The sequence below is a fragment of the Sander vitreus genome, chromosome 16 (assembly GCF_031162955.1).
Source record: "Sander vitreus isolate 19-12246 chromosome 16, sanVit1, whole genome shotgun sequence".
NCBI lineage: Eukaryota > Metazoa > Chordata > Actinopteri > Perciformes > Percidae > Sander > Sander vitreus.
In genome coordinates, this window is record NC_135870.1 from 15,984,537 (window position 1) to 16,000,946 (window position 16,410).

Below are 16,410 nucleotides of genomic sequence, written 5' to 3' on the forward strand. Positions count from 1 at the left end.
CAAAGGTGCAGCCAGATTTGTCCCACATGCTGTGGTCCAAGATGGTTAACCCCACTGGGAACCACATGTGCTCACTCAATTAGAAGCGAAAGGCTGCTGTCGTAGAAGCAAACGCTTGGTCACTGGTTTGACCTGTCTGTTGTTTTTTTACCTCAGTCAAATTTTCCTTCCCACAGTGGCTTACGCCGCTGAAGACAATGGTGTCATCGAGATACGATAACACAATGTCTGGCCCACCGAACATAAAGTCCAAATTCTCATCATCTAGATTTGTTTTTTAGATTGACATATCAGCCATAAAAAAGGAGCTAAGTCATGGGATACGTGGTTATGTAACTGCTCGAACATTCCCAATTTTGTACCTGAGCATTTTCTCTCGAAAGTTAGAAAGAAGTACACTACATGCTGGTTTTTATACTTATTGGTGCCATCATCCCCTTTCAGTTACTATGGAAAATATATAATGTTAGCCAATAAGCCACTAGTAATTGCTGCAACTAATGTAAGAAAAAAAATAATAAAAATAAAAAATAAATAAATACCGTTACCTTTTTCCCAGAGCCCAAGGTGACATAATCAAATTGCTTGCTTTCTCCGATCAACAGTCAAAAACCCCAAAAGAGATTAATTGTACAACGATATAAAACTGAGAAAATTAGTGAATCTTCACAATTGAGAAGCTGGAACCACAGAATATTTGGCATTTTTGATGATTAACGATTATTTTCTTATCAAAACATTTGCCAATCACATAAAGTACAGTAGAGTAAAACTTAAACAATTAAAGTGGTCACTTAAGAGCTACTAACTTATCAGGTTAACTTATTAGCCAGGTGAGCAATCAAAAAAGGAACATTTTAACACATTTCCAGTCTATAGTATCATACTCATCACTTACAGTCATGTGAAAAAATTCACCCATGCTAAAGTTGACTAAAAAGAGGAATAAAAAAAGCATCTTTAGGAAATTGAGCTTAATGCCTTAATTAAAAAAATGAGGAAAAATCCAACCTTTAAGGACACCAATTTTCTTTGTGAATGAATAATGTATCGTAAATGAATAAATGTTCTTCCTTAAAATACAGGGGGCATAAGTAAGTACACCCCTATGTTAGGTGAAATAAGAGCCCTGAACACAACACTCACACAGGCTGCTTGTTTTTCTTTTAGTCTCTTTAAATGGGTTTATGCTAGTCTTAATAATTGGTAAATCGTTCATATAATTTTCTTTTCTAAAAATGTAAAGATTTGCTGCTTAAATTTCATGGATCCAGGATACTATGCATCCTGATAAAGTTCCCTTGGCCTTTGGAATTAAAATAGCCCCACATCATCACATACCCTTCATCATACCTAGAGATTGGCATGGGGTACTTTCCATAAAATCATCTCTCAATGCAAATCAATTTTTATTTCAATTCATTATAAAAATTGAAATACATTCAAATGTATTTATTTACGATACATTATTCATTCACAAAGAAAATTGGTGTCCTTAAAGATTGGATTTTTACTAATTTTTTTAATTAAGGCATGAAGATCAATTTCCTAAAGATGATTTTTTCATTCCTCTTTTTAGTCAACTTAAGCATGGGTGTCCTAATTTGTTCACATGACTGTATATAGGGCAGCATTTCATCTAGAGTTGATGCTAATCTTATTAGGTTATAGTTTGCCAACCAATGCATGCATGTTGCCAATAAATCAAAAGTCCAAAACTTGGTAGGCTATCAGAATATTTAAGTTTCAAATAGTTGTATTTGCTCAAGGACAGCTGGAAAAGATTTAAATGCTCCATCACAACCTCTATGCTTTCTACGTATGTTGTACATATAACATATATGTTGTTATTGACCATTTGTCACACTGTAGAGATTGCAAGATCATGTAACATCAGTGGAGATCTTTGCAACAACATTGTGTTGCTTTCTACTGAAAGAAATCTCAGTTTTCAGGCATTGTCTTAATTGTAATGATGTTACTCTACCATTTGTAAACAAAATGTAAAATTATTATTTGCAGTAACGTAGCATTAGATGGTTTCTGTAAATGGTTCTATTACGTTGTCCATGTCAAATCACAGTGTGTGTGCATCGTGCGTTACCTGGACTGGCACATCGTCCGAGAGCTTGGTGGGTCCTGAAAAAGCGAAGGCCTGATGATTTGATAGCACTGCCGCTCTGCAGCTTTACACAGGAAACACCGCTGAACAAAGGTGCCGAGCAGGTGGCCGCCACAACACGTAGGAGGCTTGCCATGGTGCACACACAACCGACACTCAAACACCAGGAGGAGCTCAACAGGGCAGACAGCACCCCTCCTGGGAAAGAGACAGATGAAAGATAAGGGCACCGGCAGACAGAGAGGGGAGGGGATTATAGGTAAAGAGGAATAACAGGAGGATGAAATTGTGTGAAAGAGAGGGAAAATATCTCTATTCATCATTGTCAGTTTTCAATTTAATTGCAAATACTCTCACATTTGAAAAAGTATGTACTATAAGTTGCGTCCACAAGTTCCACAGAAATATGTCCTACAGTGTCCCCTTGTGCCCTTGTGTAAGTACACACAACCTATGTTTATGCAACAGGTCACACACTTCCCTACATGCATTTACCAAAATCCACACATTTCTGGCTGTTGGAGACCCATTATGAATCTGGCCATGGTATTTGCTCCAATGCAGGCATATGTGCAATTTGGTCCCATTTTCAAGGATTAAAAAAAAAATGCATAATTTACACACCTCTACATTAACATAATGACGAACAGCCTTCTTTAAATTGCAGCCTACTGAATGACTCTGAGGCAGTAAACAGCATGAGGGACAGCGTGTTTACTTTAAAGGCAAACAATGGAACTGGGATAGACTGGTTAGGGTTTAAATTAGAACAGTGCAAAGTAAAGAGGCCATGTTAGTTAAAAGGTGAAAAACAGACATTGATTTAAGAGGGAAACTCAAATTAAAACTGAATTGAAAATAATAAACACCACTCCTCATTAGTGCTGAAACTAGAGCTGAAATGGTGAGTCAATTAATTGAAAATGTTGCATAATAATACATTTTGATAATCGATTAATCATTAAGGTCGTTTATCAAGAAAAAATACCTGTCATTTGCTGGTTCCAGCATCTCTAAAATAAGAATTTAACTTTTAAAAACTAAACAATTAATTGACTAAATTGCAAAACTAGTTTAATCAATTGGTGATAAAAGATAATTGTCAGTTGCAGCCCTGGAAGGCATTTCCCACTCTGCAAATTAGCACAAAGGCCCAATAAAATCTTAAGAGTATGTGAATCAACTAACGCCACTAATGGAGCCTTAGTGGCAGAACTGACCTACTTGGTAGAATGTTATGTAGATGAGTCAAAGGATCAATAAATCATTACATCTAATCAGTATAAGCATAGGCCGCTATCATTTCAAAGCAATGAACCTAGCAATGAATCTAACCCTCTGTCAGCATTTTGAAAGTTTCAAAGTAGGTTGTCAATTATGTCATGTCAATTAGTTTTGAATATTAGTCTGTCAGAAAATAGTGAAAGTGGGTCCAAGTTGATGTCTTAAAATAACTTGTTTTGCTGAACAAAGAAACCAAAACCCAAATATATTTAATTTAAAATCATAAAAAATTAAGCAGCAAATCTTTACATTTTTAGAAAAGAAAATTATATGAACGATTTACCAATTATTAAGACTAGCATAAACCCATTTAAAGAGACTAAAAGAAAAACAAGCAGCCTGTGTGAGTGTTGTGTTCAGGGCTCTTATTTCAAGTCAGAAAAAAACTGATGCTGCCACATCACCAAAAAGTATCGCGGTCTAAAAATATGAATTACACAGATTCAGTTATCATTTTGCCAACACTATAAAGTTGGTTGGCTCATAAAAATGGATGAACACGGCATCATATTGCAAACGCTTGGTGATTTGTCCTGAATGGATTGAACCTGGGTCAGGACTGAACGGCTTTCATAAACATCTGGCTAACGTGTCTTTAACGTCTATGACCCATTAGGTGCTCGGTGACGTTTATAAACACTGTTACCAGACAGTTGTCATTTTGTCTGGGAAATGTAGCCGGGGTCAAAAGCTAACATTTAAGCTAACTTTAGCTGGCAGCTAATACAGATCTGTCTCGTGCATGAAGGCGAAGTATGACTCAAAAAGCCCCCTACACAAGCACAGAATGGCAAACGGAAACAAATGCACAATGAAAAGTGAGAGTGGGAAGGTTAGCGGCAGACAACTCGACTGACCTTTGCAAACAGTCCTAGCTCTGCTCAGCACAGGCGAACTCTCTGTCGACCCGGAAGATGTCTGGTGAAAGCAGCCGACATGAGAGTATTATGGGATCATATGAGAAGATGCATCATAGGATATCCGATGACTTTGTATGTGCTGTCACTGATGAGGCATAACAAAAACATACACATTGAAGCCTACACAACAGTTTACTCATTTATTTAATTAATTGACAGTAACATTAATGTTCAAATGTTGTATTATCACAAACAAATCAGTTACAGTAAAGGCAGTTCATTTAGGCACACGTTTTGTTTAAAAAACTTTGTTGGAAGCATTATGCACGGCGAGTAGATCTCTAAATAGAAAAACCATGCAAATACATATTCGATGATGAAAAAATTGATTAATAAAGCATACAGTATACGTGTATTTTACTATATCAGGAATGACGTCCCAAAACGTACTGAAGATGCAACTCTATATACTTCCACTGAGGAGCGCTCTTTTACCATTGTATATTCAGCATTGCACTGTGGGATACAATTTGGTCTGTCAATCTTTTTTTAGGATCCATTTTCCTTCTACACTAAAGCTTAAAAATATGACTTGCACATGGACTTACATCTGAATATGCCTGTTAAGAGGGCATGGGGCAATGCAACATCCATCCACTCATCCATTATCTATACCATTTTATCCTTTGCACATGGGATTGGATATATCTGTTCACACTGGGTGAGAGATTAACATGTTGACAGGGTCTGATGGTATGGAAATAAAGCAGGACCCACCTTAAACTACTTATTTTTCTTTTTAAATACTTTATTTTCATTTTCTCATAACAGTCACACAATACACTAGACAAAACAGCATAAAAAAAAGCAGAAACAGATGGCGAAAAGAAACAAAGAAACTAAAATACATACATACACACACACACACACACACACACACACACACACACACACACACACACACACACACACACACACCAGAGTATCAGAGTACAAAATCAAAGCTTTCTCAGATTAAGGGCGTGGCATAGCAGCAGTTTATTTTGCCCAGTTGCTAATCCAGGCTTGCAGATATGTACAAACATGTTTGATTACACATTTTCTGGAAATACATTTTCCCTTTTCAATATGTTTTGATATTCCAAAGGAACTACATCTACTGATAGGCCTACAAACAACATACAATGGGCATTTTTCTGGGAACATTTTTGGGGGAGGTATATGCGCCTAAAAGCTTGTTTGATGGAAATTTCTTTGTATTTTTTTAATAGAAGTACAGTAACAGTAACATAATATAATGATAAGTTTATTTTTAACTTTGTTTACCAAAATTGTACACTATGTTAAAACATACTTAAAGTATGTGTTTTTTCTACCTGTACCTTTAGAATAGTCGTCATTTTCTCTTATAATGCACCTGTGATACGCTCCATTTAGTGTACTGGTATGTCCTATAATATTATTGTTAGCTGCCATTAGTTGTAATTGTGTGATTTACAGTATATCCTTTTAACTAAATGTATTATATATGTATACAAATAGATCTTCACTTTGCACAGCATCCCCACCCTAATTCCCTTTTTGAACACCTGGCCCTCATTTTGGGAAGTGTAACTGATGCAGATAATCATACACACACTGTGTGAGATCCAGTGTTTTCAGTCATTTGGACGGTGGTGTGAGGTCACTGGAAAGGGTGCTTTAGACGTCGTTGCGCAGTATGTGTATTCTAAAGCAGTGGTTCTCAAACTTTTTTTCAATAATGTACCCCCTTTGAATTGTGTTTTTAAGCCAAGTACCCCCTGACCAACGCAAAACATTTTTGTTAGCAAAGAAAGTCTATATAAAGAGGAACAATACAGTGTCGGCAGTGATAGATTTACTAAACAACACCAACCTTGTAACTGAAAAATCATTTAAATGCTACATTTCAAATGTTCAGAATCCATCACGTAATTCATTCATTATTATAGCATAATTATTTTAGGAATTATTCATGACATATTTTTAAATGAGCATTTTGCAAAAATCTCACGTACCCTCTGCAGTACTCCAAAGGGAACAAACATTTGAGAAACACTTTTCCAAAGCATCACTTCATTATAAACAGATGTGGGCTAGTAGGATATCTGAACTGTTACTTTCACATGTTTCTGGATGCTTTATAACTTCCATGATACATAATGAAATAGAATATAAGGTCACTGAAGTGGAGCCCATTCTCTCCTCTCCAGCACCATTACACAATGTGTTTGCTGAATTGTCACATGCATGTTGCCTCGTTCCTCCAGTGCTGATGTGCTATAAATGTTTTACTTTTGAGGGACAGATTGCGTTTTTGTATCTGTGCTTGTAGAGACACATAGAAGGTGGTTGGCTTCCTTTTAACTGTAAATCTTGAATATGAGGAACAGGAGCAATGCGTTATTTCTTTATCTTATTATCAGCATATCTATTCACTCTGCACCAGCACATCCCTTCACTTACTGTACAGTACGATATATGAACTGTGTATACATGATATATACTCTCTTTCTCACACACACATACTGATCATCTGGTTCTCTTTATCAGGCTCAGAGAGTGGAATGCATTGTTGTTACGCCTGGTTCTCATTTCAGCGTTTCACCCTGAAGACGGCTCTTCTAATTGCATTGGCTTTGCTTGATTGCTTTTGCTTTTCTTTTTCTCCTATTGTTCTCTCTTCATTTCTTTTTCTTCCTCAGTGATTAAAACTATAAATGTAACCAACACACGTTGTGAGGTCAGGGAGCAGGTGGATGAACATTTCTGATCATAACGCCCCTTAACAGTCATAGTTTTCAGTAATTTCAAAGTGTGTAACACTACCTGTCTGTGTACCTTGCTCTGTTAAGTATATGCATGTGTTTATATCATATCATTCATTGCATATCCATCTTTTATTCTAAAAAAAACTCTCCTCTTTTCCTTGAGGCCATGTGTGCTGTCCATGTTATTTTGAAAATCAAGGATAGAATGAAGACCCTTTACAATTGTCAAATAATGTTGATTGACTGTTGAATGTTGGATTATTGTACATCAGAGGCCATCAAAATTTGGATGTATGGTGACTGACCCTGGCCTTACATAAAAAGGAGTAAACAATAGGATCATGGATCAATCCTATTCCCATTCCCATATGGATTTTATCAGAACTCACTCATCTCACTGCTGCTGTCAACTTCATTTTAGTTTTTGCTTCATGTTTGTGCTCTGAGATTAGATTGTTCCCTTAGTTGTACCCCTATAAAGCTCCACATTTTGGAAATAAGTGATTACTTACTTTAAAAAGGCTGTACATTAAAGAGTTAAGTTTATGGTTCTAAGTTTGTGGAGCCATGTGGTCTTATGATGATAACAGCTGTTTAAAGTGACAATTCTAGGTCTGATTCCTGGTGGGAACTGACAGTACACATGGTTGTGAATAAGTGATAGATTCAGACTTTGGTTAAGATTTTAGTTGGTGGAGCATTTATGGGGCAGTAGTGGGAGGGATGATCACCTTTTTCCTTGCAGAAAGTCTTCAGGGTTAACTCGCCTGCGGGCACATTTGCCACATAAGCCCAACTTTGAACTGGTGTGAACTTTCCTAGACTTGCGGCATCCATTAGCCTGTCTGGGTTATTTATGGTTGAGGAGGCCATTTCCCTTCATTAAAAAGCTTTAACTCCCGTTGAACAAATGGCTTTAAAGTGAACTGCTTTCACTCTAATCTCTCACTTTAACCCCTTTATTCTGTCGATGCTCAGTTTTTCTTGTTTTTTACCCCTCCTCCATGTGCGAGGCAGCCTACAATAGTCAGTGCCAGTCTCTGATGGATGGTGACAAATGTTGAAATAAAAAACACTGTCAAATCTTCACCAGGTGTAATAATGCAAGGAATTTGAAGCAAGCAAGTCTTTTTTTTTTTTAAATGGACAGTAAAGTCACCCCCAGTCAGCTGGGGGACAAAGCAGTACCACACACAAAGTGTGTGTGAGTGTGTGGTGTGAGATTTTGAGAGAGAGAGAGAGAGAGAGAGAGAGAGAGAGAGAGAGAGAGAGAGAGAGAGATTTTTTTCAGCAAGAAAATGCTTTGAAGTCCCAGAAAATTCCAGGAGTTTCCTGTTAACGATCCTGGTGTATAACGTGAACCAGGAGTGTGTGTGTGTGTGTGTGTGTGTGTGTGTGTTTGAAGGAGAGGGAAGTCTCCCCAGTCAGTCTCTCTCTCTGGTGAGAGGGGTTAACATCACTGCAGTCTTTGCTGTCCTTTTACCTTCGAGATTCATGTCAGATTTGGTCCACCTGTTTCTTTTAAGGACACCGAATTCTTCGGCCTTTAATGGGGTTCTGAATTTGGATTCAACATATGGAAATTTCTCAGTTTTGTGCCAGTTGATCTAGAGCTTTTAAACTCCTAAATCACTTTTGAATCCATCTTGTCTGTTTCAGATGCACCACTGATGCCTACGATCTAGCACGAATGCATTTTTTAATCAGAGGGGGATTTGTGGGCCGCTAACCAGTTCCAGCTGATCAACAAACCAACCACTCAACAGTCAGTCAGTAAGGATGTTTCATTTCTATAAGTCACACTTGCCTCTGCTGTTGTTTGCTGCTCTGTGGAGCCTCAGCTACCCAAGTTTGCTTACCGCCTGGCCGGGCATCAGTCGCAGCAAGCCCAAGGATCAGCTGGACCCTAATGTGCGGGACTGGGGAGACTATTCAGACCTGCCTCTGGGGATTGAGCAGGGGTTGGGGTTGGACGAAGAACATGGAGTTGGAGAGTCCTCATCAAGCCTGGCTACGGAGCTGGATTTCCTGGCTGACTTTGCAGGCAAGACAAATGTACTGATCAGCTGATGTATCTACTTGTCTGTTTACCTGATTACAGTACTGTACCTCCACCCCCTTTACTCCACTCCAGGTAAAAAGCGACTGTGGGTGATAACAGCCCCATCACACAATGACCACTACCTTCGTTTGATGGAGAAACAGCTGGAAGACATGGAACAGGTACTGTACTGATTTATTTTACACCCGTTGGAGATTATCTTTCTATTCTGTTTCATTTTCTTTGGGAAATATACAAAGGAATTTCACTAAAAGCAGTCCCCTTTCTATCTGTTCTGTAACTCCTTTTCTTTCTTTCTTTTGTGTCTCTCCCGGACTCTCTCAGAAAGGGCTCAACTGCCGTCTAGCAGAAAGAGACACATTCATCATCACCATCATCCAGAATGCCATGATGGAAGGTCGAATCCAGAAAACAACTCTCCAAGGAGACGCCACAGTGGAGAGCCTGGACCCTGACACAGTTAGCAAACTGCTGCACTACCTGGAGCTCACCAGCCAGGTAAGCTGTTAGTATCTTGACAAGATATAAGCATGTTACAGACATTGAATTATTTATTTTAATTCAATTGACATTTAGTTTTCATACTGTACCAATTGTTTCAGGAGCAAGGGTTCACCATGCTGGTTCTGAAGAAGAACCTTCGGGTCAGTGAGCGCTTCCCCTATGCGGTCCGTGTTGAGGCAGTTTTGGAGCTCATTGATCATTTCCCCATGAGGAAGCTGGAGAAGATGACAAGAAAAGGATCCAATTTGAGGTTCCATTATAACACTAATAGAGAACGGAGGAAGAATTTCACAAGTTCATTTAGTCCACTTTCAATTTTAAATTGGTGCTTTTTGTAGGAAGAATGACCATAATTTCAAAGTTTGGAAAACTATGTTTTTATTTTATTTAGGTGTAAAATCACTAAAAAGAAGGTTGTGATGAAAAGGAAAAAGATGAAGAAGAAGATGGTACTGAGCCCTCAGAGGCAAGGGAATATGACTTCGGTTGTGGCATTACAAAGAAAACCTCCCCTGGACAAAAAAGCTGTCCTGAAGAGTAAAATCCAGGATATACTGAGTGGACGGTCGAGGTTTGTTATCCGTACGGTGCCTGCTGTGGGGTCCACGAAGGGAAAGGCCTCGACCAGTGGTGGCGGAGCCGCTTCTAATGGACAGGAAAGAGTGCACAGTCCTACATCTGTGTCAAAGAGCAATGAAGAAATGAAGAAAGACAGGTGCTATCTTCATATTTATGCTCAATTTTTCAAACAGACGTTAGAGTGCGGATGTTTGATTGATTTTAAACCCTGTTTAGATTTTGTGTTCCCATCTGGTCTGTCGTGCTTCCTCATCCCCTTTTTTTTTAGTGCTGGATGAACATCAAAGTAATTTCTTTTTTCTGTTCTACTGCAGGCCTGACGCCACTGTTGAAGAAGGGAAAAACAGTGAAGATAAAAAAGGGCAAAATGTAAAGGATGCCACACAGGAAAAACAGAGCTCTAAGAAGAAGGGTAAAGGGAAAAAAGGTAGGAAAGGGAACGGAAGAGGGAAAAAGTCCAACAGAGAGGCCAGTGAGAATGATAAAACAGCGCTGAAGAAGTTTTTGGACAGTTTAAAGGGGAAAAGAAGGTTAATGGTGAGAACTTTCTCTTTTTGCATCCTGTTGTCTACATTTTTCTCCCTGTCTTTTATCTCTAATCCTGTTGTACATCCACATTATAAATGCATGCAAAGATGCAAGGACCTTTAAGACATCTGCGCCTCCCTATCATTCATTTGAAGCGATGTATATCTGTGTGTGTTGTCCTGGTACTAGTTGATCTCAACGCCCAGCAGAGATGCAACACTGTACATCCAGCAGAAAGACGACAGCGAGAAACATCACTGTGAACTTGCTATTAGGATGATCACCGTGGCGACCATTGTAGGAGGCGGAAGTGACGCCACGCTCACGCTGCAACACCACCAGCTCGGTATGCAGTATGGAGTGTTTGTACACAAACAAATTTGCATCTAAAACATTTGGTTAGGTTCTCTCTAGTTCATCTCAAGCAGATGTTTTTACACATATAACTACTGTTGGAATATCCTGAACCAAAAGAGGAACACGTAATTATTTAACCAAGGCGTAACCAAAAGCAAATATGTTGCTTCCATAGTTAAAGCAGTGGAGGTTGATTCAATAGGTCTGAAACAGTGAATTTCTTCCCTCTTGTATTTGTTGTAAAAAGAATATCATAATGGTGTTTTTTAAGCTTCATCCTCTTTACTTTACTTCAATTTATTTTCAAAACAAGCAGCTATCGTCTGCTTTGTGATTGTGCTGCCAACATTTGTTATTATATATTATATATATACTTCCAAGAGAGGCAGCAGCTGAACAGCAGCCATTTCAATGGAAAACAAGACTCTACAGCCATGCTAGCGCCTCTGAGGGTGCACTAAAACACACACAGTGGTACTTTGAGCTAAATGATAACACATCTTATTGTGTTATCATGCCAACTTTTGCTAAATTAGCAGGAAACAAACTACAGCTACTACAGCTGAGGCTGATGGGAATGTCGTTTGTTTTGTCGGTATTTGGTCATAAACCAAAGTACTGGAAATCAGACGTGCAATAAATACTGTCCTCCAAGGTTATATGGTTCAAACATTGTTCAGAGGTGGTGATTCAACTTGATAGTGTTTTGTGTCATAGTTATTGTCGTTTATCGTTGGTTATACTGGGTTACATTACACTAAGGTGTCCCCTGGTATTTTGTCTGCACCCTTTATATCCATGCAGACACATTTATTAATTTATTTTGTGTGTTTCAGAGTCGGAGCCTCCACTCAGTGACCAATCAGAACATTTCTCAGATTCAGGCCTGGCCTCTGTGTTGAGAGCAGAGCTCGGCCTGTCGTCCTCTGACCTCTTCTCCATGACCGTCACAGACTACGACATTAAGCCCAATGTATGAGTCTCATCTGCACTTTTTCTCTCTTCTTATATGGATTTGATAAGGGATAAGGGTTTAGTGGTCCTGTTGTTGTCTGTTGTCTATGGTCTGTTGTCTGTCTGTCTATCTGATGAGCTGTATGGTGCAAGATGAATTTCCGAAAGGATCAATAAATGTCTATCTAGACTTGTTTCTCTGTTGTTGTTTTTTTGCCTAATTAGCTTTTATCTTTCCCTTAGAGAGTCTTTGAGGCTCCTCCATCAAGTACTGCTCTGTTCGAGTACATTGACAACTTTCCCTCAAGGCGCTCAGAAAAAGAAAAGGAAAGGAGGAGTCCTCCGTCCTGCTCCAATGGCAAGCAAAAGCCTGGAGCTGAGAATTCACTGCTCAGGTACTGTACTGTAATCCAGTGCTAATTATTACCTAATACTACAACAAGACAAACAACATATGGAGCCTCTTCAGGTATCATGTAACAGTCACATAATACTGACGTATAGACCAACATTTAAACTTAAAGCACTGTTTCTATGGATGTTTAGGTTCATGTCTAAGAGGAGACTGCTGGTCATCTCTGCTCCGTCTGAGGACGACTACTCCTTCCAACAGCAGCATTCTGCTCTCAGTGGACAGGAATGTCACCTGGGTCAGGAACACGCCAAACATACATCTGCTAAACAATAAACCGTCTGTCTGCTCTGTAGTTTTTTGGCGCAATATGAAAATGTTACAACAGAGCCACGTTTCTTCTCTGACATTCAAACCAACACTGTGTTTGCCTTATTTGGCAGAATTACATAATGTACAGAAGTGTATGCATAATTTGTACTATAATATTTTCTTATTTATACTATGAAACACTGTATTATGCAACCTGCACACTGTATTATGCTGCCTCCTGACTACCTGATTTGTGGGTCTTTCTGCAGGCATTCGCCACTTTGCCATGTTGAAGCTGACTGGAACTGGAGACAAAGCGTCAGGAACGGTTGAACTATTTCCCCTTAATGGTGAGTCACAGTAATGTGAGGCAGTGCAGGTACATGGGACTGTGATGGAAACTGTACCTGTATTGTCAATGTTGTGTATATTATTGTAAATATACAGAGACATGCCCAACATTTTTTAATTTAAGGTTAAACTGAGTTGTCTTTTTAAATCCCCTTTTAAGGTGTTTTCTAAAGTGCAACAACTTACTTTTCACCTTGTCACTCTTCCTCCAGGTCGTAGTCAGAGTGAAGTTGAGCCGTTATCCCGTGACATGGTCAACAATCTGAGAGAACAGCTGAAGATCAGTAAGGACTATTTCAGCATGCTGGTTGTGGGGAAGGATAGCGATGTCAAGGCATGGTTCCCATCACCCATGTGGTCCCTGGATAGCATCTATGACCTGGTGGACTCCATGGAGCTACGCCTCCAGGAGGAGAAGCTGCAGAAGAAACTGGGGATCCACTGCCCTGAGGACAGAGGGAGAGGAGGCAGTGAGGGGGGGCATTATCACGGCTATGATGAAGACGGGGCCGAGGAGACGTACTTGTATCACCAGTCAGAGGAATGATGAGAAAGAAGGAGGAAGAAGATTCAGTGGAGTGAAGAAGAGCAACCTGAATTCTTGAGATGACTACGCAAATACATGAACACACAAAAGCAAGTTAATACGTAAACTCATCTTCAGGACTCACAGGTCCAGGACTCACAGACCCACAATTATAAGATGAATATTTTCTGTTAATACGTAATACGTTTGAAAAGCAGTGCAGAACATATTAGAATGTTTCATTCAAGAAAGTCTTAATAAAAGCATATGTGCACCCTTCAACTGATTTTTAGAAAACGTGGTGTTATTGTTTGCTGATTATAGCAACAGTTTGACAAGAAGAAGGTCCATCCAAGGCCGAGCAGATTGTGCTTTTTGGCAACACTTCTGTCCACTCTTTTTCAAACACATTCACAAAAATAGAAAGCCGAACATGTGCTTTTTTTTAAAAGAGCTGCTGTCTTCAGGGTCAGTAAAACAAAGAGTTGTTGATGCTGGATTCGTAACATGCCTCAGGACATCCTTTTATAACAGTTCTTAAAAAAACAACCATTATTTAACCTTCTGCAAAGGCTTTCAGTACTTCACAAAAAACATACCATCAGTGGAACCAAAAACAGTTTTTGGTTTTATACATTTATCTACAAACAAACACACAAACATTATTTTATAATAAGGAGAGTGTGATTCATATAGACATAGACCAGGGGTCAGTAACCTTTACTACCAAAAGAGCCATTTTTGGCCATGAAAATGAAAATGTCAACATTATTAAAAAGGTCTAAATGAGCATTTATAAATATGGTGATGTTTGTTGCCTTTTTTATTACCGGGTCTTTTGACCGTTTGATCCAATTCTTAAAAGCAAAACATTTGCTCTGCTTTGCTTTCTGCACCCGTTCTGAAATCACTCTCTTTCTCTCATCCCCAGCCGGATACTTTTGAGCAAAAGTAGTGTGCTTTTTCTGGAGATTTCTTTCAATGTTACTCTTTTTGGATTTGGAATCCATAGCTAAACTATGGAAACTATTGAGGTTCGTCAAAATTTAGAGGATAAGGCTTTAGACATATACTAATATATACCATATACCATATAGACATATATGACGCACATTTTAGTCCACTGAAATGTTATGTAAATAGAGAATGTAAGAATCATTTTAGGTCTTTAACCATGATAATTGAAAACTGAAATGTCATTGTAAAATAAAATGTTATTCATTTCCAAATGGTTTTTTGTCAAAGCCACAGGGAGCCACTGGAGAGGGGAAAAAGACTTATGTGGCTTCGGAGACAAAGGTTCCAGACCCCTGACATAGACCAATCCAGGGCCCAGTAGAGACAGTAGTGAACAGTCATGACATGGCAGTACTGTAAATATATCCTAAAGCAATGCTAATTAAAAATCCTCAAGATGAGAAGATACGCAGACTCAGTTCAGGGGAAATATATGGGTAAGAAAATGAGCAGCAAACACGACACATGCCTAAATGTGGATGTTAGCATCTGTTAGTGGAACAGCATTTTACAGTAAAATGCAGAAGTCGTAATTGTAGGTTTGGAAACACTCTGTTAGGCAAATAACATCAAAATAACAAGATAACCCGTACATGAACGTATTGATGCTAATGATCACATTTGCATGTTGGTGTAATGTACCTCCCACAGTTCAAATGAATGGCAGCCAGACAGGGTAGACGCAAATTGTGTCACATTACAGATGATGAATGGTGGGGACTGGGGAAAGATCCTGGTGAGTGCCTTCCACCCAGTGCATCCTGGGAGAATCTGCACGCCACAACCTGTTGTGAGCCTTGGTTGGTTTATGTGGGTAAATGTTACTTATTTGTCACCACCTTCTCTCATAACCCTAAACTATACATTTCTGTTACATAGACAGGAAAACAGTCATGTCTAATGGAGCAATGTTTTTACTTTTTAAGTAAAAAAGCTGTTATATAAATTAGGGCTGTCAAACGATTAATTTTTTGTTAACTGCGATTAATCGCTGAATATCTATAGTTAATCACAATTAATCGCATGTTTTATCACATTTCACATATAACAATTCTATTATTTTGCATTTCAGAACTGTTTTTTAAGTACATATTAACAATGGAAAGCAATTCTTACCAGTGTCTCTTGATTGGGGATCAAATAAATGCAAAGAAAGTTACTTTATGAACTTGACTTTAAGATTTGTATTTATTTATTATTTCACCCATTTCGCAAGAGCAGTAGTAATTTTTTTGATTTTTTGTTTCATCCACAGGTCAGCAACTAGCACTCTCCAAAGTAGTGCTTTCCCTGAGCCCGCTAGCATCAACATGAGTCACGTTAACTGTACTATGCTTAGCTCGTAGGTGGTAGCTCGAGCTTGACATGCTTCGGTGATATTTTAATTCGGCTTTACACAATGTGCATATGGCTTTTGACTTGTCTACTGAGCCGTCCGGGAGTTTTGGAAAATAAAAACGGTTGCTGCGGGGCCCCGGTGTTGCTGACTAATCTTTCCGACACACAGTGTTGCAGGCGTACATACTGAGGTCTTCCCGTCAATTAGTCAACAATCCAGGACACGAGGGGGGCATCCACCTGCATCGCTGTCAGTTTGTCACCCAGAAGAACCGGCCTGATGGTGTCAAAAGCACTGGAAAAGTCAAAGAACGTGACCCTCACAGTGTTTGCCTGTTTATCCAGGTGTGTGTACATACGGTTTAGCAGGTAGATGATGTTGTCCTCAACTTCGTCTGGGCTGGTAGGCGAACTGGAGTGGGTCCAGGTGTGGGCTGACCATGGGCCGGAGCTGCTGCAGGATGAGTCTCTC

General features: G+C 39.1%; 2 protein-coding genes across 2 annotated transcripts in view; one reads left to right on the forward strand and one right to left on the reverse strand.

Annotated features, from left to right (window-relative positions):
* Positions 1 to 4,349, reverse strand: part of nnt (nicotinamide nucleotide transhydrogenase) — a 35,664-nt gene extending 31,315 nt beyond the window's left edge. Inside the window, exons 1-2 of the mRNA XM_078270977.1 lie at positions 4,264 to 4,349; positions 2,105 to 2,320 (exon numbers count right to left, since the gene is read on the reverse strand). Of these exons, the coding sequence (XP_078127103.1) occupies positions 2,105 to 2,258 (154 nt within the window). The 5' untranslated portion in view covers positions 2,259 to 2,320; positions 4,264 to 4,349. The remainder of the gene's footprint in view (positions 1 to 2,104; positions 2,321 to 4,263) is intronic.
* A 4,131-nt stretch (positions 4,350 to 8,480) lies between these two features.
* ccdc80l2 (coiled-coil domain containing 80 like 2) lies at positions 8,481 to 14,547 on the forward strand. The gene is made up of 12 exons (XM_078270996.1): positions 8,481 to 9,102; positions 9,193 to 9,281; positions 9,445 to 9,618; positions 9,723 to 9,874; positions 10,016 to 10,339; positions 10,518 to 10,740; positions 10,921 to 11,077; positions 11,925 to 12,061; positions 12,286 to 12,437; positions 12,589 to 12,692; positions 12,976 to 13,056; positions 13,270 to 14,547. Exons 1-12 carry the CDS (start codon positions 8,838 to 8,840, stop codon positions 13,602 to 13,604), a joined length of 2,193 nt encoding a protein of 730 aa, XP_078127122.1. The 5' UTR covers positions 8,481 to 8,837; the 3' UTR covers positions 13,605 to 14,547.
* The last annotated feature ends 1,863 nt before the right edge of the window (positions 14,548 to 16,410 follow it).